At 46.5% G+C, this 24,422-nt stretch overlaps 1 protein-coding gene across 1 annotated transcript in view; it reads right to left on the bottom strand.

Moving 5' to 3' along the window:
• Window positions 1–537: 537 nt before the first annotated feature.
• The window catches only part of LOC128329778 (serine protease 27-like), a 33,568-nt gene continuing 9,683 nt past the window's right edge, over window positions 538–24,422 (bottom strand). Inside the window, exons 2-6 of the mRNA XM_053261456.1 lie at window positions 9,613–9,639; window positions 8,359–8,521; window positions 6,804–7,075; window positions 4,449–4,618; window positions 538–3,169 (exon numbers count right to left, since the gene is read on the bottom strand). Coding sequence (XP_053117431.1) covers window positions 2,879–3,169; window positions 4,449–4,618; window positions 6,804–7,075; window positions 8,359–8,521; window positions 9,613–9,639 — 923 coding nt within the window. The 3' untranslated portion in view covers window positions 538–2,878. The remainder of the gene's footprint in view (window positions 3,170–4,448; window positions 4,619–6,803; window positions 7,076–8,358; window positions 8,522–9,612; window positions 9,640–24,422) is intronic.

The raw sequence follows: 24,422 nt of genomic DNA, 5'->3' as shown, positions 1-24,422 counted from the left end.
CCAACACAACTGGTCTTCCCACTTGGCTTTCTTATCTCCTGTCGTGATCAGCCACCTAATAAACTCCAGGCTGCAACTGGAGTCTATGTAGAGTCCCAAGCCAACCTGTCACCAATCATGCTCTTCAGGCAGCCTCCACCCATGGCTTGTAAAAGTTACGCAGCTTAATGAGGTTTACATAAGCTATTGTATCTACATCCCAGTGGAAGGGGGGGATTGTCGCTACCTGAAAATGCAACATCTGCAGTTATTAAAAGCTGAATCTCTAAGGTAAAAAGGAATGCTCAGGGCAAGACTGGCCCAAGAGATTGCTCCGGACAGGGATTGGAATGCAGCAAATAAAAGGAGCTGGTTCTCATGGGGGCGGGGGGAAATCAGGGTCGAAGCCGGCTCCAAACCCTATGAGCACACCTGAGAAATGGTTTTGTGTCAGCAAATATCCAAGCAGGAGGAGGGGGGACTGTGTAAAAGCCACAACCTGAGTAGGATGCCAGCCAGGGGCATAGCTAGGGGAGAGGGGGCCTGTGTTCACCTCTCTCCCCTCAGAGTGAGGGAGATAAAGAAGAAAATAGGGAGGGGTGGAGCTGGGGTGCCCTCAGGAGCTGTGGGGCCCAGGTTCTTTGAACCCATCCGCTCAATTATAGCTACACCCCAATGCTAGCAGCCAACCCAGATCATTTACCCAGCATTTTATCAAGGGTGGAGGAAAAGCACATCCCACACCACTTGAGATTAGCACATTACTGTATTTATCTAACTCCCAAACTAGGTTTTTCCCCCAAGTTCTTTGATGTTAGAAATTGGGGGTCATCTTAAATTAAGGGTCCTCTTCCTTTGGGGTAAACAGAATAACCTGTATTTAACCCTTATTTTTAAGGTGGTCATTTTAAATTTAGGGCCATCTTGTATTTGGGTAAATATGTTATCACTTCCCCCTCCTCCTACCTCGGTGTTTGCCAGCACGTGACCAATTCTTGCAAGTGCACACAGGACTTGGAGCCTGGCTGGATGCTCCCCTTACCCTGGTTTTGCTTATGAGAACTAGGGGTGTGCATGAACCATTCGATCCTGAACCGGTTCACCTCGAACCGGGCCGGTTGGGCGGTTCAATCCGCAATCAAATCAAATCGAGCTGAATTCGGGCGGACCAATTCAGGATCAAAAGGGTGGGTTCTTACTGGCCTGGTGGTGGCCACTGGTGCCGCCATCTTCCCCCCTGGCACAGCCCAAGCATATGGCGCTCCCTTTGCAGCAAGCCACCAGCACAACGGTGGTACAGTTCTCACCTCCGAATTTGAACCAAACCACAATTTTCAGTTCATCCACACTCCTAATGAGAACCAGGCCTAGGTTTGTTCAGCCTGGATTCAGTGATTCCATACAATGACCACAGGGGTGATGGATACTTACAAGGTTGGGGGAAAGCTAAATCGTCCCTCTTTTTACATTTTCAAAACTTGGCAAGTCTGTCTGCAGTCATTTGCACTAAATCTATGCAAAGAGTGGCTGTACTACAGGAAAGGAGAATGTTCTTCAGAGTTGGAACAGAGAAGCCCTGAAGCATGTTTTGAAATTTCTTTAGCTGTGCCTTTCCAGCTTTGTAGAACACAATGTCCAAACACTTCACAAAAGGAAGCTTTTTTTAAGGGAAAGGAACAGATGAGTGCAGCTAAGGCCAAAGAACAGCAAAAAGAAATGCCTAGATAATAAGAGACTTTGAGGACAGGAAAATGGTTGACCTTTTGGTTTACTAAATGCAGATGAAGAAAGGGAGAGCATGTCTACACCACAGTTTTAAACTGGTTTATCGGGCATTCCTTCTACCTGGGGGACCTTGGGAACTGTAGTTTTCTGACTGGGGCTCAGGATCTTCCTGAAAGTGAGAACGCAGCTTGAGAATGACAATCTTGCACAGCAAGAAGGGTAAGAACATAAGAACAGTCCTGCTGGATCAGGCCCAAGGCCTATCTAGTCCAACATCCTGTTTCCCACAGTGGCCCACCAGATGCCTCTGGTAAGCCCACGGGAAAGAGATGAGGGCATGCCCTCTCTCTTGCAGCTGCTCCCCTGCAACTGGTATTGAGAGGCATCTTGCCTCTGAGGCTGGAGGTGGCCTATAGCCCTCAGACTAGTAGCCACTGAGAGACCTGTCCTCCCTGAATTTGTCTAAGCCCCTTTAAAAGCCATCCAAGCTCGCTATTTGTCTAAGCCCCTTTAAAAGCCATCCAAGCTCGTGACCATCACCCACACGGTCATGGTTAAGTATTCTCCCCGCTTCCTGCTCTCAGCCACAGCCCCTGAGAAGCTGCTGTAAATCATCAGGGGAGAGGAAGGATCATACAACTGAACATCACGTGTAGTTTGCATCTCTGTTAAATGGTCAGGCAGACCAACCCCATGCCCTTCAACCCCACCCAATGACTCTCTCCTATTCAATGCCTAGACTGATCCAGGGACCACCAGCATCCCAGTCCCAGCTGCCGTGACACTGTGGAGGCATGGACACGCACAACATCTTTTTAAAATATGACTGGAACTGAGGCACTAGTAGCCCCCAAAAGCAGCTGGAGAGAAGAAGAGAGGTGGGGACAACAGTGGTGTGTGGTGACAGGAGAAGAGGCAGAGACTGGGTATACTGGCAAAAGGCAGGTTTACATCCTCCACCTCATGGGGAGCAGGCACCAAACCATCAATACATCTGTGGAGACATTCATGCCCTTGTATCACCTTGTTCAAGCCTGTGTTCACGGTGAACGGGGACCAGACCTCAGCATCCTGGGCAGGTGAAGTTAGAAATGGCCAAGAGACAGGAAGTAGACGAGAAGAGGGGTAAGAAGAGCACCATTTGTCCACCTGTGGCTTCTTCTTTCCACAGGTCCTATACCAAGATGTGAGTCAAAGTCCACACTAAGACCAGCAGCAGAGCAAAGGAAAAGAAGGCCTGTCTCCTCCCATTGGCTTGATTCTGGGTCTTGGCCTTGTTCTGACCCATCCTAGTCTGGATAAACTCCAGATTAGGGATAATGCTATGAATCCAATTCTGGTATGAAGTGAGGCGGATATACACGCCGGGGCGGTTCTTCTCGGCACAGCCTTCCCCCCAACTCACGATACCAGCCAAGAGCCATTCCTGGTTCATTTTGCACATCAGTGGGCCACCAGAATCACCCTAGAGGGACATAAAGATGGAGGTTAGATGCACTGCCCAGCCAATGTGGTCCAGTGCTTAGAGTGGCAGACTAGTGGCAGGTTCAAATCTCGGGTCAGCCAGGGTGGCCTTGGACCAGTCACCAGCCAGCCCTACCTCTCTGGGTCATTGTTTCAAAGAAATTAGCAGCAGTGAAACTTGTATGCCACGCAGAGTTCCTTGGAAGAAGCAAACAAAATAAATCGCACCTGGCTGAAGAAAACAGGGGCTAAGGCTATGATGAACTAGTATTTGTCCATGAGAAAGTGTTGTTGAAGTCTTATGCCTTTTGATTTGACTGTAGTAAGCTTATGTGTACTTTTGATTTCAGTGAGACTACCGTGAAAAATTTCCCTCATCATGTAGGCCAATGGCAAGGAGTGCCAGGATTTGTAGCATTTTCTGATGCTGTGGACATTGCTGCAGCCTCAGCGGGGGGAAGACTACAAAGCCCAAGAGCGCATGCATCATTCACAGGATACCAGGGAAAGGGGGGGGGGGAAGAGTCCTTTTAAAAGTCAACTCATGGACAGTGGCTATTTGCTTCCTTGTGGCAGGGAGCAAAGGGAAAGGATAAAGGACTTTCTCCTGGCCTCAGATAAGTAATCTGAAGGAGGCTGAAGCAAAGCTTCAAGGCTCCAAAGAGTTCAACTCAAATTGCTTCACTTCAACTCCACTTTCACTTTCACTTTCAACTCCACTGCCCAAATGGTCTTTCGCTTCAGGCCAAAGGGGGCCAAACCTAAATAGGCTCCCCAAAGCAGAGGCGCTCTTAATCCTGGACTTCCAGGTGGAAGTTTATGACCTCCACACACTCCTGGGGCCCCCAAATCCTCTTTAGTCTGTGTTGGGTTGTGTGGTAGCCATGCCGCACCACTGGCCTGCACTGTGCCAGCTGGCCAAGAGTGACTGTGGGGAGGGCGGCGTCTCAGTGCTGCAGACACCCACAGCCCGCCCAGTCTCCCTTCCACTGTTCGTGGCCGAGGTTGGCAGGATTGTCAATGCAAAATGTGGTATCTGCAGATCAGTGGGTTGAGCATATTCCTTTCCTTGAGCATATTGTGGTGTAAAAAACACTGCGTGTGACACGGCGTGTGTGTGTGTGTAGGGGGATAAGGCTTATCTTGTGGCAACGGGGGATGGGGTGGCAAAAGGCCTATAGTCCAGGCTCCAAAATTACCTAGGTGCACCTCTGCCCAAATCCTATCACAGCCCTACTTGTGACCAGTGAAGACAGGCTTTGTTAGGAGCTATGTCTCACCTTGCATGTGTCCTTCATGCCCTCAGCATATCCTGCACACATCATGTCATCCTGGATGGGCTTCCGGGGTAGGCTCTGACCCATGTCAATGTTGTAGAGTCTTCTGCAGGTCTCAGTGTCTATTATGGGCACCTGGAGCTTCTGGAGCTTCTTTGGAGCTGGCAGATCCTCTGCAGTGAAGGACACAAGGTGGTGAGGAGGAAGCACTGATGAAGCTTCTCAGGAGAAGCAAGCCTCTGTCCCTCTCGCCTTCTCAAAGACTGGGTGTGGGCATGACTCAAGAAAGAAAAGGCAAGATAATAAGTAAGGGGGTACATGCCTGGAGCCCTGGATTTTGTACCTAGCCTTGGGGAAGAAAATGTTATAGTGCCTTCACATTCTAGAGTAAAAAGCATACTCCCACTGCAAGTTTATTCTCATTTTTTTCTGCACCATTTGCAGGGTACTCACAAAACTGAATATACAGAACACATTTCTGAAAGCATCAGTCAATAGGGCCACATATTTTCAGACTTCACAGGTTTCTTCATACCTTACAAAATTTACTCCATTTTTAATAGAAATGTGAGCAGCCTTTTTGTCTGAAGTCTCTGAAGCAGTCCTATCTTGAACAGCATCATGGAAAGGAATGTGTTGCTCAAATTCTCCACCCTTTCCCATTTCGACATTCAAAATTCAGATTCCTGCATTTGGGTATGTATAGAGGTCCCTATCTATTTTTTCTGCTGTGCAGTGAGTCCTGCATCCACAGCCTTTGCTTCTCTAGAGCTGATGTCCTTTTTCTCTTCATCCTCTCCACCCCCACCACCAGTACCCCTTCCTTGAGCCAGGCTTTGAGCTTTTAAGCAGAGGGAGAACAACTGGCCCTACTCAACCCCTGCACAACAATCCCCCAGTGCTTGCTGGTGATGCCATCCTCATATTTCTTTTTAAACTGCAAGCCCCTCTGGGACAGGGAGCCATCTTCTCATTCCTTTTGCTATGCAAACCACTTTGAGGACCATTTTTGTTGGGAAATGGTCTACAATCATTCTTCTGGATTAATAATTAGATTTATCAAAATAAAAAAAATCTAATTACAATCTAATTAAATAATTAGATTTTTAGATTGTGAGGCCTTTGGGGACAGGAATCCATCTTATTTATTTATTATTTCTCTGTGTAAAGCGCCCTGAGCCATTTTTGGAAGGGCGGTATAGAAATCTAATTAATTAATTAATTAATTAATTAATCCTTTCACCAAGACCTCTTTATTACACAAGGATAAAAATACCACCCACCAGATGTTACAAGTTAAAACAAAACCAGTTTCAATGTCAAAAATACACCATCCTCAGTTGCTTACTGAGTACTCACATCCTCAGTAAGCAACTGGGGATGGCGTGTTTGACATGGAAACTGGTTTTGTTCTAACTCGTAACATCTGGTGGGTGGTATTTTTATCCTTGCGTAATAGAGAGGACCTGGCGGAAGAATTGTTTGCAGTTGATATGCACATAGCATCACAAACTCATCAACTTAATTTAATTCACTGATGGCCCCATTCCCCTCTCCCATCCAGACATGACTTTCAGGGGCACAGCCATGTGAAGATGGACCCCCCACTCTCCTCTTATTCAGAGAGCTGCAAGGGGAGAACAAAGAACAAGCCATTGCCCAGCTGTTGCAGGGCACCCTCCCTCAGAAGCCCAGGGACACTTGTGTCCCCACACCCTGTTCAATTGTAACTACACTCCTGATTTCTTAATGCTTAGCACATTTCTCAGCACAGATATGTATGAAAATATACTGCTTTTCAACAAAAAGCAGTATATATTTTATATACTCCTTTTCAACAAAAGTTTCAATCAATCAAGATGGATCCCTGTCCCCAAAGGAGAGACAGCTGCTGGAAGGATGCTGTGCTGGGGCTGGATAGGGCCAGTTGCTCCCCCCCTGCTAATCAAAGAGAATTGCCACTTTAAAAAGGCACCTCTTTGCTCAGTTAGCAGGGGATTGCTCAGCCAATCTCAATCTGTTGTTTCCATATTTTTCCAAGGAAAGAAAAAATGTGTTACAATGCTAAGAAGCGGGCTTTCTGGGAGGGAAAAATGTTTTCCTATTCTTTTCCCCCCCAGAAAAAATAAGGAAGTGTACAGCTGGGGACGTAGATCAGTGGCAGAGCATCTGCTTTGCATGCAGAAGGTCCCAAGTTCAATCCCTGGCACCTCCACCTAGGCCGAGAAAAGACTCCTGATGGGAACCCTGGTGAACGGCTGCCAGTCAGAGTAGACCAATCTGAGCTAGATGGACCAAGGATCTGACTCAGTATGATGCCGTTTCCTATGTAATATTACTCCCTTTCCCAATACTCACGTCCTTCGCTAATATCTCCCCAGCCAGTGACCCAACACTTCTTCCCAGAAGGAAAATCCACATTCGCCGCAGGCACACAGATTGGCAGAATGTAATTGTTGAATCTCACTGAATGGACCAGCCGCACCAAGGCAATGTCACCACTTGTGGCCTCCCCCGCATACCAGGGGTTCCGGAAGATCTCTGCAACCCCTATGGACTGCCTGTGGGGTCCGGAGTTCTCCAGTTTGTTGGCCCCCAGCACCACATTGAATTGGGAAGGATTGCTGTCCCTGCAAGGAGATGGAAGAACAGCTGCAATGAAGGACATTGAAGCATCGCGACAATTGCATACGGTTTGCTAGTTGGGACTGGGAAGGTGAGAGTGTTTCTTAGAATCAAGGGCTGAGATGCTGGAAAGGAAGCATTCCAGCTGTCTCGAATTTGCAGAAAAGAATAATGAACTGTGCATTTGTAAAGAAATAATTGAAGGGGGCAGCAATAGGCAAGCTTACATTCTGGTAAACAGCAAACTGGAACCTTAGTCAAAAACCACAATAAAAACAAACATATGGAAATAAATCTCTATTTAAAGCTACAAATAACTGCCAATGCAAACAGTAATCAAAACATAGATATGTGAGGAGATTTCTGGATAATAGCTAGTTCTGATACTTTCAGACTCATGAAATTTTGGTTGTACATACAAATACGTATGATTACTCAAAATGAAAAAAACAAACATTTGCTCAAGTGAAAGAGATCCATAGGAGTCTACAGTTCCAAAATGGAAAATATGTGCAGTTGGATTCCTCAGCTTGATGATAAAACTAAAGCAAAATCAATCAAAACACTCTTGTGGCAAATTCTCAGTAGGAACTCTTCAGCCTTTGAATGCAGTCTGATACTTTGAGCTGGGGGCAGGCATATCAAAGTGCATTTTGTTTCTCACTCCCCACTTTGCCTTTGCTAGTGGTAGAGTTTGCAATTTATGGAAGGGACAGGTTCTGCTCTAAGCAACTGTGGACATAAAGAATGCATGGGACATTACAAAAGCATTTTGTGGGGTCTCTTTGACCCCGAGTGCCAAAAGTGCACAGTACGCTTAGTCAACATGCAGAATGATAGGGGCTGTCAATATCCCAATATCCTTATTTGTAAAAAGGGCACTTTAAGACAATATGAGATTGTGGTGGATGAAACACCACAGGGAACTTAACCTCATTCAAGTGGATCCGGACCTGGAAGATGGAGTTGTAGAACAAATGAACGCAATGTTCGATGGGGGTCTTCCCTTCTCAAATGGGCTACAATCCACCCTGACTTCAACCAAGAGTTAAACAATGTTGCTGGAGCAAATCTCACCAGATCAAAACTGTGGCCATGTTTAAATTGCCATGGTATGGATTTCTGGGTCTGTGGTAGGATTTGGGGTTTCCCCTGGCATAGAAATGTCTTTTTACAGCACTGGACTAAGGTGGCAAAAAAGAGTAGGAGGACAGGAGAAGATACAAGGCAGAGCCAGTAAGAGCCCGGAACTCTGTGGGAGGAGGAGAGCCGCCTCCGGGTTACTCACGGTTGGAAACAGTGTGCTGCTGTCACAATCCAGTTGTGGGTGATCAGGGCCCCTCCACAAACATGCTTGTCCAGCTTCCTGACACTGACCTGCCAGGGCCATTCACCTTCCACAGAGTCCTCACCCCCAACATTTCTGTTCAGGGCAGCTGGCCGCCCACATACTAGAGAAAGAGAGGAGCCGAGAGTGTTCAACTCAGTGTCACGGACCGTCTGTACTAAAATATTCAAATTCTCCACCAAGAAAGCTCAAATTTCATAACCTGGAGACAATTTTGCAAGGGACACTGATTGACACGTGTTCATTTCTGGTGCATAATGTTCAGCACAAGATTCTATACTCAGAAGTAAACCCTACTGAGTTCATTGGGGTTTACTCCTAGGAAGGTGTGGAGGAGATTGCAGGCTAATTTTGTTTGGGCTGCCCACAAGGATGAGGAAAGACCTCACAGAGCAACAAACCACCTCAGCCCCTAATGGGCAGCTCATATTCAATTATTTTTGAAGGCATAAAGCCTAGAAATGTGCTTGTTAAGAAACATTCATTCTCAGGATGCTGAATTTTTCATTGGATATTAAATTCCATTGGATATTAAATTTCACATGTATAGAGAAATAATAATAATAGTTATTATTAATTATTGTTGTTGTTGTTGTTGTGTCACTTTCCCACAAAAGTTCTCAGTTTATCTAGCAAAAGGAAATATATATCCTGTCCCCAAAAAGGTTCATAATCTAAATGCATACAAACACAAACACACACACAAAAACACACACACACATACCACCAGCAACAACCACTGGAGACATGCTATGCTGGGCTGACCAGGGACAGTTGCTCTTCTCTGGCTAAACAGAAAAAATCCAACACTTTACAAGGTGCCTCTTTGCCCAGTTAGCAAGGGATTTTCATATTGCCTGGATTAAAAATACAAACTTTGGTGGGAATCCATGATCCCTCCCACACTCAGAAGGAATTATTTTAGCAAGCTGCCCCATTGAGAGTGAGGAGTAAATCTCACCCTAAAGAACCTCTGAGAAGCACCTGAACTGCCAGGATTGATTGGACAGAGTCTGATACATCTTGATGAGAGATTTTGTGCCTATGCGTCTTAAGCAATTTGAACCCAGGACCTAACATACTGTAGTAGAGAAGCAGAATGCAGGCATCTTTATCATGTTCTTTGAGATCACCCCTGATGTGCATAAGAAGCAGAAACGTTTAATGACCTATTTGAGTCAAATGAAAACTCACCTTGATGGGAACGGATCTGATGGGAATCTGCAACAGAAAAAGGAGGAATTAATAAGGACTATATCATTCATTCATTCGATATACCATCTTTCTTCCAAAAATCAGAACTCAAGGCAATGAGCAATAAAACGAAACAAAAAGTATGACTGACAATAAAATACAATAACCATAACAAACTATTTAAAAGCAACGTCTGGTTTTGATCTACAAGTATGGGACTGGAAGTTAAAGATTCACAGTCAAGCAAAGGGCCACTGATAGGTAGTATAGCACAGGCTTGTATCTCTCGGAAAGGTAAATTAGTATTACTAATTATCCCCATGTTGCAGATTTAAGGCTGAAGCTCAGGGGGAGTAACTTGCCTAAGACCACCAAGAGAGTTTGTGGCAGAGGTGAGATTCAAACCAGGAACTTCCCAATACATAGCATAGTCTTGAATCCACTATGCTGCACCATCAGAGATTGTATTGATTATCACAGGGTTGTTATTAATTAGGACTGCAGCAGAAGTTCTCTTCTAATTTTGATTTTTCAGGTTGAAAATAGCCATTTTAAGGACACAAATATTTCCTATAAACCGCTTGGACTGTATGAATATTCAGCTGCTCTGATCTCGGCCAATGCCCTTGTTTCCCCGACTCTTTATGCTGATGCTTCAGTGCCATTTTTATCCTTGGTTTCTGCTTCTTTCTCCTGCCTTCTTTAGTTACACGGGCGAACCCAATCTATCAGGGATCACGTGAAAAATGGGATGATGTCACAACACAACGTAGCCCAACAGGTTATGTGCTGGCATCACTGAAGACAAATGAGGACAATTGAGATGGAGGGCAATGTTTCCTGAATTAGTCACTCCGTCAGGCATCAGTGATACAAGGATTGTACATCTCCCTCTGGAAGTTTCTTAGAATTCCCAAATGGTTCCTGACAATAGCTGGTGTAGTCATTTCTCCACCTCCATCGGGAAATAAGGTTAACACAATAGTTGTTTTATTGCATAAAGGGATTTGAAATCTGCCCATACATTGGCTGACAACCTAGATGTGCATTTATGGAAGGTCTAGTGCAGGGATGTTTCACAATGCAGGCAAGCTCTGCTAAGTCCGAAGCTTACTTTTCAGACTAATGTTGTGCTACCCCAAGCATGACCCAAGCTAATGTTGCCCTTGTGCAACACCTGCACGAAATCTGGCACTCCTCATCAGTTTAAGGGAACTTTTGCACAAGAGGCAATTCTGCAAAACTACATTTTTAACGCAACTATGTGAACTTCTTGCACTAGTGCAACTTTATTAATTACACAAGCATTTTGTTAGTCAGGGAAGCTCTTCTCACGATCAGTGAGAAGAGCTTAAGTCGGGTCTGTGGGAGAGCGGGCTCAACCCGTTCTCCCCACAGACGATCAAGTCTGCAGCCCTGGGCAGGCGGATCGGCCACCCTCATGACTGCCAACTCCATCATGGAGCAGGTGGGGGCTGTGGGGATCAGGGGCCACGTGGCCCCTGGAAGTTCCAAGATGCCCCACATGAGCGTGCAGAGCATTCTGGAGAGACCCCCGAGCCCGGGAGGCTGCAAGCTTCCTTTCATTTTTCATTTCATTCACCTTTCATTTTCATTCACCTTTCATTTTTAACACAGCGTGCTTGATTGGCTCGCATTTTTATCTGCATTGAAATCCACCCACTGCGATCTAATCTCTAATTATAAGTAGACAATCAAATCCATTCCAAATCAAACATAATTGCTACTTTTAATTTTATAACATCTGTAAATTCAATCCTCTCTATTTAACATAATCCAGAATGTAATCTACTCCATTCAATATATTTATAATTTAATTATAATAATAATAGTTTATCTGAGACTTTGCTTCTTCCTTTAGGTCCCATTGCAATCGCTTCAGTTGCTGACCCATTTCCATATCCATCCACTTACCATAAGCACTACTCAAGCTGTTGTTAACTGCACATTGTCCAACCTGGGGGTGATCTCCATGTAGGAAAACTGTAAGATGTTACTACTTGAAGATGGACTAAAAGTGCCTAACCAAGGATGCTTTAGTAGGCATCCTTGTGGAACTCCTCCCTTCAATCAAAATTCAACAAAGCCCAAGGTCAAACCTCTTTCTGAATGCTTTAGCTATAGATCATTATCATCTATACGATGGACAAAGCAGAGCCTTTATTGTTAAGGTGTCTAGATTGTAGAATGCCTTTTCAGGATGTTTTCCAGACTGGACCCTACAACGGGGTCAAGACGTATCTCGGAAGTGTGCTTCCACGCTTCCTGCGTCGTGACACCACAGTCCCTACATGGATAGCAGGGTGCTGTTCACATTTCCAATGCCTTGTTTCAATCTGGAGGGACAAAAAAACCACTAGGGATAATAGGAGCTTTGCTCTTGGAGCAAATAACAGCCATGGCTCCTGATCTGGATTGGGATCTGGGATCACAGCAAGGGGAAAGGGTGAAATTCCCTTTGTAAACATAAATAACTACCTCAGGGTTCCAGGACTGTAGCTGAGAAATGAGTGTTTAACAGCAGTGGAACTTAACTTAGTCATGACTAATGTCTTCCGTTTCAACCACAATCATGACTAATTTTATCTGGATTAGGGACGGAGTCCTCAAGAAAATAATCTTGTCTGGTATCCTTGCATGTGGACAGAGAGCTGAACAGAAATTCTTAACTTCATACTCTGCTTGTCTCTAAGCAGAAACTGTTTGACAGCACAGAAGGCAGGACTCAGCTACATGACAGAAATCTTTGGATTCCGCTCATAAAATGTATAAAAGCTCTATTTATTTGCAAACCGATAGCTCTGAACTGTTGTAGTAACTAAGTAGTTGTGATAACAATGCACATCAGCTTGATTTAAATCATCCCACCCTTTGAGAGATACCCCACTGTCTAGTCTGAAGATACGTGACGCAACTCTACCGCTGAGCAGGTCTGACCCCCGTACACTCACTGGATAAGCGATTGCCTGGTAACCATAAGTAAGTAGCTCTGGAGATGAAGCTGGGAATAAAGATGGAACTACGGTTTGTCAGCAATCACAGGATTCTCAACTTCTGGTTGTTCCTAAATATGCAACATGAGACCAGAGGAAAAGCATACAGGTGCTTGATCCTTCTCTCATCCACCATTTTGCTTCTGCAACCAACCCCTCCCTGGCCTCTTTTCACCACATGATCAACTCCCCAGATATGCTTCCTTGGCATGCAAAGTAAGACTACGATATGCCATTTGCAGAGGAGAAGGACAGGGGTGCTTAACCCTTTCCCCCATCCACGGCTTTCCCTCTGCAATCTCTCCCCTGGCTCCCTTTCCCCACTGACCAAGTTCTCAGACACATTTCACTGTTAAGTGAGAAAAACTGGCCAGGGGAGGAATTGCAAGGGGAAAGGGATGGGTAAGCACCAGTGTTCCCTCTAAGGCATACTCATGTGCATCTACTGAGTCAGACCATGGGTCCCTCTAGCTCAGTATTGTCTTCACAGACTGGCAGCGGCTTCTCCAAGGTTGCAGGCAGGAATCTCTCTCAGCCCTGTCTTGGAGATGCTGCCAGGGAGGGAACTTGGAACCTAGATGCAATTCCCAGAGCGGCCCCATCCCCTGCAGGGAATATCTTACAGTGTTCACACTTCAGAGAACACAGTGTTCACTGAAGTGTTCACAGTGTGCACACACTGCCTTGATGCTGCCACCCAGGACAAAACTCATTCCACGCACAGATGAAAAAAATTTAGAGGTAACGCTGGTAAGTACACCCTCATCCACGGGCAATGGCAGATCAAGACCTCTGGGCAACAGAGGCAGGGTGCAAGCTGTCATCCCCCACCCAGCCATTGTGAGCACAGTCTTTCTCTTTTTAAAGAAGCTGGGGGTAGGCCATCTTGCGACCTCACTGGTGTCCCAATAAACTGCTCCCTGAGGCAACCCCCTCACTTTGCCTCATGGAAGGGCTGCCCCCGCCCATGAGTAAGCTTCCTCCCTCTGATAAATGCCCCTCCCCAGCCCTGCTTTGCATAGTTAACAGCAAACAAGGCGCTGGAAATCCTGTGTGTCTTGCTAAGCGTGGAGTTCCACCCTGAGTGGGATACCTACGAAAATTATCAGTCTTCGCTCATTTGTTTTCTCTTCCTTTTAACAAAACCATAAGAGGTCATTCAAGGCCTCCTCAAGATTAATTGCATCATACATCATTCCTGAGGCAAACCAGGTCACTCTTTCTTGCAAGTTTTGGACACCCCATATAAAGACATGGAAATGTTTTTGCACAACGATCCTCAAGTATGATCTACAATCCAGCCTCATTTCCCCCCTCATGGTCATGGGCTCGGAGCCCAGGCTAGACTGTCAGGCCTGGGTAAAGGGTCCCCTTCCTCCCCACCATACTTGGGCCCTTCCTTGAAGAAAAGGAACAAAAGTGAAGTCAAGCATCCAGAGGTGAACAATCAGCAACGCTTGTCTTGTTTATTGCAGGACAGGGCAGAAACCTGGGGAAGCAAGGATACGTCGGGCAAGGATAAGTCTACTGCAAACAAAAACTCAATTTATTGTGCAAGGACCCATCCATCTGTAGGCATTTCCCACCACATTCCAACCATTTCACAGGCATCTTATTTGTAAATGCATCAGATCTTTAAATTACTGGCCTCTGCATTCCTTGGATGTATGCACTAGTTCAAAATATAAAATCGCTTGATGTCAAGAACTCCAACTAGTTCTATGTTTACTAAGATCTTCAGCTCAGCTCAGGGCCCAAACCTCCAAGCCTCCAGAGCACAGCTCTGTTTCCATTTTCAGGAGGCTAGTTTTTAAAACAATCCTGTTTCAGCAGATCTCAGAGTAGGTGAGATTTTAATGGGCCAGCTGATGTTTTGGGGGAAAGGTTGCTTTGCTGCTGACTTGTTTTTCTCTGTTAATTTTAATGAGCTGCTGCTGTTTTTACACCCTTTTTATGGCTGCTTACCCATTATATGGTTAGCTGCCCTGAGGGCTCGGCAGAGCTGTGTGTGTGCAGGATGCGAGCCGTAATGCTGGGTTCTGGAATTAAATAAATAAATCAGCCATGTTCTGACAAGCTTCAAGAATGCAGGAGCTGACTAATACATTTCAGGTCAGGTGCCTAAAATGATAAGGAAGGCTTAGGCTGCCAGTCTGTCTGTCTTTCTTTCTTTCTTTCTTTCTTTCTTTCTTTCTTTCTTTCTTTATTTATTTATTTATTTATTTATTTATTTAGCAAAGTGTCATGGCCAGGCGCAGGCAGGAATCTACTCTCCTGATCACAGATCTCTCTCCTGAGAAATCAAAGCTCCCCCAACCCCCTGGTCACCTAATGGAAATTATTTGAATTGACATTGGAGCAAAATTGTTTGAGTCAACATCAGCGCTCCCTCTAATTTTTTTCATCTGTGTGCGGAATGAGCTTTGTTCTGGGCAGCAGTATCAAGGCAGCGTGTGTGCACGTGCATTCAGAGCGGGGCCCTCCTGATTCGATCTGAGTAGGATCTAAAAATTACAACTACAACAATTTAAATGCTGCTTTTCAACTAAAGTTCTCAAAGCAGTGTACATAGATATAAATAAATAAAATGGCTCCCTGTACCCAAAGGGCTCACAATCTAAAAAGAAACATAAGACAGACACCAGCAACAGTCACCGGAGGTACTGTGCTGGGGGTGGATAGGGCCAGTTTGCAGCATGTTTGCAGAGCAGTTAGGAGCGGTTCTCCCTGCCTTTAAAAGGCAGGGAGAGTCATTCTGGTCATGCTGTGAATGCCAAGCTGGGTTTGGGAGCCATGCACGCTCTCGATTGGCCATCTATTATATTAATTCTCCTGGGTGTGCCTTGGAATGTGCGTCCCGGCACCCAGCTGATTGGCTGGGTGGCAGAGGCACCTGATTGGCTGAGGCGCACTCAGGAGAATTGGCTGGCTAGGTGACCATGGAGGTGAGGCGGCGCCCGGCTGCAGAGGTGAGGCAGCGGCGGGCCACGGGCCATGGAAGTGAGGAATGGCGGTGGCAGCGGACCTGGCCGCTGAGGTGAGGCGGCGGCAGGCCTGGCCGCAGCGGCGGCACTCGGCCCGGCAGCCTGAGCCCGGCCAGAGACTTGGGGCAGGTGGGGGGGGGAGAGGTAGCCGGCCCCAAAGAGCGCACAGATGCTCTGTGTGGGGGTCGCCTAGTTGTGAGAATTTTACAAGCAAGGTGTGTGGGGAGAATGGCCATCTGTGAGATGGGTACAGAGGCGGGAGGCATGGGGAGTGTTTTCCCTCCACCCTCTCTCTGGGGCTGGGTATAAGTTCTGGGCTCGGCACGGCTGCTCGCCTCTGTGCCCAGCTCACAGATGATCATCTCCTCCTACCTTGATTGTAGAATTCTCGCAATGGCCAATCAGGAGTTCATGGGGCTCCAATTCCCAGCCTTGCCACTCCTCCTACCCACATCAGGAACATGAGAACTGGCCCGATATTTGAGTAGATCATTCCAATGTACCAGTCTGGCTAGTAGAAGATCACCATTCTTACTCAGGTTCAGGGCCAATCAGTTTTGTTAAAACATGCTCATTTCAACATACTGAAATGTATGTAATACTGGAGCAGGTATGGGCAACTGGAGGCTCTCCAGCTGTTGTTGGACTACAGCTCCCATCATCCCAGGGATGGTGGACGTTGTAGTCCAGCAACAGCTGGAGAGCCTTGAGTTGGCTATCCTTGTGCTAGAGGTTTCCACTAAACACTTTGGCTGGTGGCAAGAAGTATCCCACCCCAAAGACTAGCTCCAGGGGCATAGCCAAATCGGACTGGGCCCTGGGACAAGAAGCAAAGGTGGGTCCCTGACCCCCCTGTCTTTTTCTCCTCCCCACTCCCCACCTGCATGTCTTTGAAGCAGAACTGTAAGGACGTGTGGCAAAAAAACCCAAAACTTGGTTTTTGGCATGCCCTTTCTCTCACTCCTATTCAAATAATATCACACATTCCCCATGCACACAGACACTTTCACATGCACACTTGTGTGCATGCATTCCTGTGGCTTAGAATTTTTTTAAAAACATATATACCTACTACGGTTACCTCATATGTTCATACAACTTTGACCGTGAATAATGAAGAGTGAGTTGGCACCCAGCCAGTGGGCCTCCCCTGCCTTGGGGACCTTGGGAGACATCTGTCCCACCCCTTGTTCAATTCTAGCTATGCAGCAGAGTATCTCGTCATCCCCACCCACCCTTCATTGCTGCGCTTACCTGAGAAAAAAGGCCCTTTTCTCATGGAATGCTTTTCTTTATTTCTATCAGTCAAAATATATAAAGAGCACTTCCCCATGGGCTCACTGCAAAAGAAGCTTGAATCTGGAAGGAAGCCCATGAGACTGTTGACATTCAGCTCTCCCCACCCCAGTAGCATCTTCCACCTCCTTTTGTGGGGGAGGATCTATAGCACTCCCTCTCTTACACCTACCTTTAGCTCCATCTACACCCCCTTCCTGTTTGAGGAAGGAGCTCTTCTAAGGAAACAGGGAAACTTCTACCACCGCCTACATTTCTCTCCTCCACAGCCGCTACCCACCCAAACTGTGAGTAAGCGTCTAAGGGAGATGGGAGAATTCAAGGCAGGGAAAGGGGACCGTTCAGGAGAAGGAGGGGTGTGGTGGAGGCATTTTCACTGAAATCAGAGCTGCACAACTTTGGCCCTCCTGCAGAAGTTGGACTCCAACTCCCATTATCACTATTGGCCACTGTGGTTGAGCATGTGTTGGGAGCTATAGTCCATATACAGCTGGGGAACCAAATGTGTGTAGCCCTGATTTAAATAGACACAGTTAAAATATTACCACATATCATGAGGGGTCGTTAGGGCATCTCTTTCTCCACGTGCACCAAATTGATGCAGCAAGTTGGGGAGGAAACAGAGGCGCATATATGCTTTATCAGATTATTGGGTGGGTAGACCCGATAGCCATCCAGAGCAGCCCAAAGAAGAGTTTTATATCTAGGTTTCAAACGGTGCAAATCTATCATTTTGTTCATCAGGTGCAGCTAGCTTTCTCAGTGTATATTCAGCCTTGTTTTGGTTTGGTGGACTTCTTGGGAGAGAGAGAGAGAGAGAGAGAGAGAGAGAGAGAGAGAGAGAGAGAGAGAGAGAGAGAGAGAAGCGGGGAGGGGGGAGGGAGGGAGGAGGAGGGAGAGGGATGTGTATGCCTGTGAGATTAGCAGTTTCTTAACCAAAGCTGCACATGCAAGGACTTCCCTCGGAAAGGGTGAGGCATGCGGCCACATCCAAAGCCAGGATTATCAAAGGTGATTCACGAGCTGCTGACAAAATCCCTGAGACAATCAACAGCTTGGAAAGCTATGCAGCTCTGGAGAGTAGCACGCCCCTTTGAGGTCATGGCGGTGACACGTTCCGATGTGAAATTCCTTCAGGCTGGAGACCAAGGTGGTAGCATCCATGGATGAGGGAGACACAGAGAGAATTGTCATGCCCATGCCTGCTGCAACCCTGAAGAAACAACCCACCTGTCATATGAGACATTAGGGCCCCTCAGGCCCTCTCACAGCAAAACATCCAGCTATGTGCCTGTTGACACATGCGCAACGTTTATCCAGTTCCAGTTATCACCAGCTTCATCATGTTGCATCAAGAACGTTCCCATCCTGACATCACTGCAGGACATCCCAAGGCACTGCTGGACATCCTTCATTCAAGGGATGGGGTGTTCCTCTGAATCAGATGAACCCCTCTGCACATGCTCCAAAATCCTGCCTAAACACCCCTTCATGCAATTAAAGGGTGCTCTGACAGTGCTTTGGGACATCCTGCCATGAGATCAGGACACGCATGCTCTGGCCGTGCACTCGTCCGAATTGTGCACTGGCAACGATTTTCCAAACCACTTCTTATGTGATCTAGCAAGCCAGACACAATCCATCTCCTCTGCACTGTAGCCCTTCCAGACCTAAACGAGATACCCAGATCCGAATCCAGCATTCAGCCCTGTCCTATCCAGTGCTTAGGACCAGTTCAGCTATAACATGGAGGACTGAATCCTGGCTTCGCTGGATGTCACCTTGCCATGAGCCCCGCCACTGAGTCAGAGGCTCAACAGGAAGAGGCTGAGTCAGCACCAGAATCAGCTTCATTCCCTGAAGAGGCAGGACCCACGCCGGACCCAGGCCCTCAACCCAGTGATGGCTTGTGGGAGCCCCAGAGGTTAGATCTAAAGAGGCAGGACCAGAACCCAGTCTGGAACTGGTGGGAGCTCTAGAGACGGGGTCCCTTGTGACAATGCCTGAGGAGCCTGGAGCCACTGTTCCCTCTAACAGGGATTCCCAGATGTTGTTGACTACAACTCCCACAATCCCCAAGCAAAAGCTATTGCAGCTGAGGATGCTGGGAGCTGTAGTCAACAACATCTGGGAGTCCCTGTTAGGATGGGATCCCTTGCCGGGAGCCCCTAAGATGACAGCCTCAGAGCCTGAACTCCCAGAGGAACCAGCCCCTTCCCATCGTCAGCACCAGCAGCAGACAAAGCAGGAAAAACTAGGGAAGAGGAAGAGTGCTAGGCTTCAAACCAGGAGGCTACGCCTTTCAGCAAGTTGCTCTCTCCGCAGAGAGGCGGAGCTTAGCAGGAGCAGATTGGTCTCAGGGCTATTTCAGGCCTCAGTCTACTACTGCCTGCTGTGGGGTCAACATGTCCCATGGCTCTATCCATGCTGCTACCTGACTTACCTGAACCCCCCTCACCTTGCCTCGCCACCTGAGCTGCACCCCATGACATGAACTGTGCCTTGCTGCTCTGCCTGCATCAACCACCAGACCCCGAGAACTCTACAGTACAATATGGGACAGGACACCCCTCACCTCTGGCATGCCCTCTTTACTTGGTGCAATGAGCACTGAAAAGATTTTGCTTCTAGGACGATGGAAACCATGCAAGTAGCACTGCCTGGAAGCAGTTTTAAGTCATTCCACAACTTGCACTACAAACCATGCTACACCATTGGGGCTGCCTTTTACTTACATTTATCCTTTTTACATTTACTTAGGAGGCTGCTGGACTCTCTCTTGCTAGAAGTTTTCAAGCAAAGGCTGGATAGTCATATCAACAACAACAACAGATATTTATTTACCGCTTTTCAACAAGTTTCCAACGTGGTTTACATAGAGAAATAATAAATAAATAAAGATGGTTCCTTGTCCCCAAAGGACTCACAATCTAAAAGGGACATAAGATAGACACCAACCACTGGAGGGATGCTGTGCTGGGGATGGATAGGGCAGTTGCTCTCCCCCTGCTAAATAAAGAGAATCACCACTTCAAAAAAGTGCCTCTTTGCCCAGTTATCAGGGGCAAATGTTGGTAATGCTCTACTTCTGGATTTCCTGCACTGACCGGGGGGCAGAGTGTGTGTGTGATGACCCATGAGGTCCCTCCAACTCTATGATTCAACAGTGAATGGATAAATAAACAAAAGGGAGGGAAAGAACATGTTTTTTTAAAATTAATATTTAAACTCAACCGAAGCAAAATTGAATCTTCACTTGCACTTTGACACAGTCATATCAGGTGAGTCCAAGTCCCAGATCAAATTTGTTAAGGACAATCAGTTTGGTCTTCTATATTCATTAGATAAATTAGTGTCAGACTTGGAATTCACATCCCATGCCACAGAATTCATTAAAAACCACTCACCTAATCACATGATGATGAAAAGAGACTGTCAATCATGTGGTCGGTGAGCTAATTGAGCCAACTGCCGGAGAGTAGCAAGCTAATGAATGAAGGCTTATCAGATCTAATTATAGAGAGCATCATTAGCTAATTAAGTACTCATTTATCTGACAAAATGGTTTGGGCTTGCAGACTTCACTCGCAGGTTTCACAACAGGTTTGTTTGCTAATAGCATGCAGACATCAGTCAAATAAATGCTCTTTTTTCAATACTTATTTCTGCCTCAATAATCATCAACTTCTATCTGGGACTATCTACATAGATATGTCTACTACATACTTAAATGAGGCTAGCAATCTTTAAGGCTAAACTACCAAACTACAATTCCAATGGTTCTTTGTGGGAAACCAGGAAAGTTTAAAAAAAAAATCAATATGCTTGTATGAGCATACTCTATACAAACCTACAATGCCTCCTAAAGTAGCCCTTGAAACATTCATCCATTGGCAATATGTCCCTGAATAAAGGCTGAGCTGAAATGGGGAAAGGGGTGTTTGGGACAGGGAACAATTTTCTCATTCAAGCTGCTATGCAAACTGCTTTGAGAATCTTTATGATTATGAGTATACCACTTTTCAATTTAAAAAAAAAAGCTTCTCAGAGCAGTTTACATAGAAAAAGAATAATCCATATATTTATTTCTCCTAGGCATCGCTAATCCCATGCGTGGCAGCTTTCGCGAGAGTTCGCAAGCAGCTGATGGACTAGCAATGGGGATGGGGAGAAAACGGCCGCTGGGATGAGGAGGCAGTGGGCCAGCCCGGCCGCCAGGATGAGGAGGCACCGGCATGCTGGCCCAGCTGCTAAAAGCAGGCAGCAGTCAGAAGAAGGGGACAGGCCAGCTTGAAAGCCAGCCCGAAACCACAGCCGGGCGGGGGGGGGGGAGAAGGAGGCTGGAAGGGCCAGCAGAAACGCAGATGCTCTGCGCCCAGCCTAGCTAGTAAGAAAATGTTTCCCTGTCCCCAAAGGGTTCACAGTCTAAAAAGAAACATTAGGTAGAAATCAGCAACAACCACTGGAGGGATGTTGTGCTGGGGTTGGATAAGGCCAGTTGCTCTCCCCCTGCTAACTGTAAAAAGAATAACCACTTTGAAAGGTGCCAAAATTATATAGAGGGTTTTCATGAATATTTTTTAACCCCCACAACAGCAACCTTAACACAAAAATTAAAAATGTGAAAATGTGGCATAGCACTGCCTTGAAACCGTCTTCAATAACCATTCAGTCCTCACATATTTCTCCTCAAAAAATCCAGTTTCTGCATCTCACCTTCTCAAATATTCTCTCACACACAGACATTTCACAAGCACACACCCTAGATAACCCATGCGCATGGAAAATTAATCCTATCAGTCAAACCATCCAGATTGCCATTCAGTGTACTCAAGCAGTTCTTAAATATCTTATCCCACAATCAACTGGATGTCATTCCCAGAAATTTCACACACCCCTTCTTCCTCAAATATCTCCACCCAGTTGACATGTGGTTGACAGTACAACAAGCAAGGCAGAGGGTCACCAATGGTGATGGCTTCTATATTTTAGGGGTAGGCCCAGGGCCAACGTCAAGATTTGACATTCTGAGGCCCACATGCTGAAGGAGGCCCACCACCCAAGTCCTCCTGGTCATTACTACTACTGTATCTGCTGTCTTGCCTACCCTTGGTTCCAGAGGGGGTGAATGAAGGCCCTGGTTGCCCACTTGTCGCTCTGGAAACTGTGCATGCAATGGTGGTCAGAATGCACACCAGTCAGTCACAACAGCAGGAAGGAGAAGGTAGGCCCATTGAGGGAGGAGGTCCCACTCCAGGCATCTTGCCTAAGGGCCCCCACAACACCTGGAACCAGCAGTGGCAGGGGAGACTTCTGTCTTGTGTAGTCGGTTTATTTTATTTTACTAGAATTCCTGCCTATCCAGACATTACATTGTATATGCATTCAAGGAGAGATGGTCTTGTGGTAACAAGCATGAATTATCCCCTTTGAGATGGTCTTGTGGTAGCAAGCATGAATTGTCCCCTTTGCTAAGTAGGCTCTGCCCTGGTGTGCACTTGATTGGGAGGCTACATGTGAGGATTGTGAGATATGCCCCTAGGGATGGGACCACTCTGGGAAGAGCAGAAGGTTGCAAGTTCCCTCCCTGGCAGCATCGCCAAAACAGGGCTAAGAGAGACTCCTGCCTGTAACCTTAGAAAATTTGCTGCCAGTCTGTGAAGACCAATACTGAGCTAGATATACCCAATGATCTGACTTAGCAGAAGACAGTTTCCTATGTTCCTAAGCATTTGTACACATGGACATGTTTTGTAGCTCTGTACAGACATTACATGATACATATGTTCGGGTTTCTTTAGGCATGTACACAGGGACGTAGCAAGGTCGGTGGCAGCCCTGGGGCATTTAAGGATGCCCCCACCCCACCCACTGGCAGCCCACCTGCTTTCCTGCCTAACTTCTTCTCCACCACTACCCAGCTGGCCACTTTCACCACACCAACTAATTCGCATAGAGTTACCTGATAATGTTATCAAGGTGAAAATGACGAACCAGTGACGAAACAGACCTGCCTTAAAGGGGCCACCTGTTCTCACTGAGATTGGGGCAGCTCTGGGATCGTGGACTCCTATCAGTTAAGGCATAATTACTCCACGTGAAGTGCTCCCGAATACGTCCTTTTGAGTCAGAACATGACACCTTGCTGAATGAGTGCAAAGTCTGCCCAGTCCAACATCCTTAGTAAGGATCCCAGCAACAAGTAGGCATTTGATTAAACACTGGCCAATGCTCATCAGCGACCCTTAGTTACCTTCTGCCTTGTCTCACTCTCTTTGGCCCTGGTAAACTGTGTACATGTCATCAGCAAGCTCAGGGCAATGGGAGGGTTCCTTGGGTGCTGCTCAACTTGCCAACTTCCCTCCTCTGCTTTTCTCCCCTTACGACACCCTTTTACTCACTGTTCAATCTGCTTCTGGTGCTTTTCTGAGTTTCACTCTCCCCTGTACAGCTCCCTGCCTCTCAGAAGAACCTACTCATGGCCTGGACCACATAAATGGAAGCAGCTGAGCCAGTTGGTGGGACACAGCAGCTCAGCTCCTATTCATGTGACCTCTGGGGTATGATGCTGAGGCTCCCTTGGTTGAGGAGTTGAGGACTCTGTCTACAATCTAGCCATCCTTAGGGGGATAGGCTCATGAGATCACCATATCTGTGTGTCTGCGTGCACATGTCCTCCTCTAACAATTTCTACATTCTGGGGCCCCTTTGTTGTACACCGCCCAAAGCCTTTTGGATGGGGCAGTTTATAAATAGAGAGAGAGAGAGAGAGAGAGAAATTTAGAATCAGATATAAATCGATTAATTGCACATTGGAGCAGCCACTCAAAGTATAGGCAAAACCCCTCTCTAACCCATGTGCTGACAGTACTCAGGAGGAGATCCTAAGGGGCCCCAATAGAGGTTTTGTTGTTGTTGTTGTTGGGGGGGTTGTTTTGTTGTTGTTGCTGTTGTTGTTGTTTGTGGGGGGTGGTTGCCAACCCACCTTTCGTCCCCCAGATGGCAGTCATTCAAAGTATAGACAGCACCCATTTGTAACCCATGTGCTGATACAAACCAAATTCACAGTGCATAAGAGGGGGGCCTAGGTAAGAGCCACCATGTTAAAAGAAGTAGAAAGTAGGCTCCAATCACTCTACTTAGAACTTAGAAACAGCCCTTAATCAGTGTGCTGCTGACATGAACGTGCAAATAGAACAATCTTTTATCCCCCAGGATGTTTTTCTTGGCAGTCAACCATTTTGCTTTAATCCTGCCAAATATTTATTCCAAATCACAATTTCCAAATATTGCAGGGGCTTCACCACTAGCCTGTTTTAACGCGTTACCTACTGCAGTGTTTGAAGGACAATTGAAGAAAATCCCATATGCTCAAAGATTCTGCCCCTGCACATCAAGTGCTATTGAAACTACAGCTCATATTTTACTCTACTGTGAGCTATATAGGGATTCTTGTCAGTTTTATATCTCTCTGCTTTTAACCAGTTTTCCAGGTCATTTGGATTAATTTTATCTA

This window comes from Hemicordylus capensis, chromosome 6 (genome assembly GCF_027244095.1).
Source record: "Hemicordylus capensis ecotype Gifberg chromosome 6, rHemCap1.1.pri, whole genome shotgun sequence".
In the NCBI taxonomy this organism is placed as follows: Eukaryota; Metazoa; Chordata; class Lepidosauria; order Squamata; family Cordylidae; genus Hemicordylus; species Hemicordylus capensis.
The sequence above is the reverse complement of the archived record's forward strand: the minus strand, read 5'-3'. Positions and strand labels throughout refer to the sequence as shown.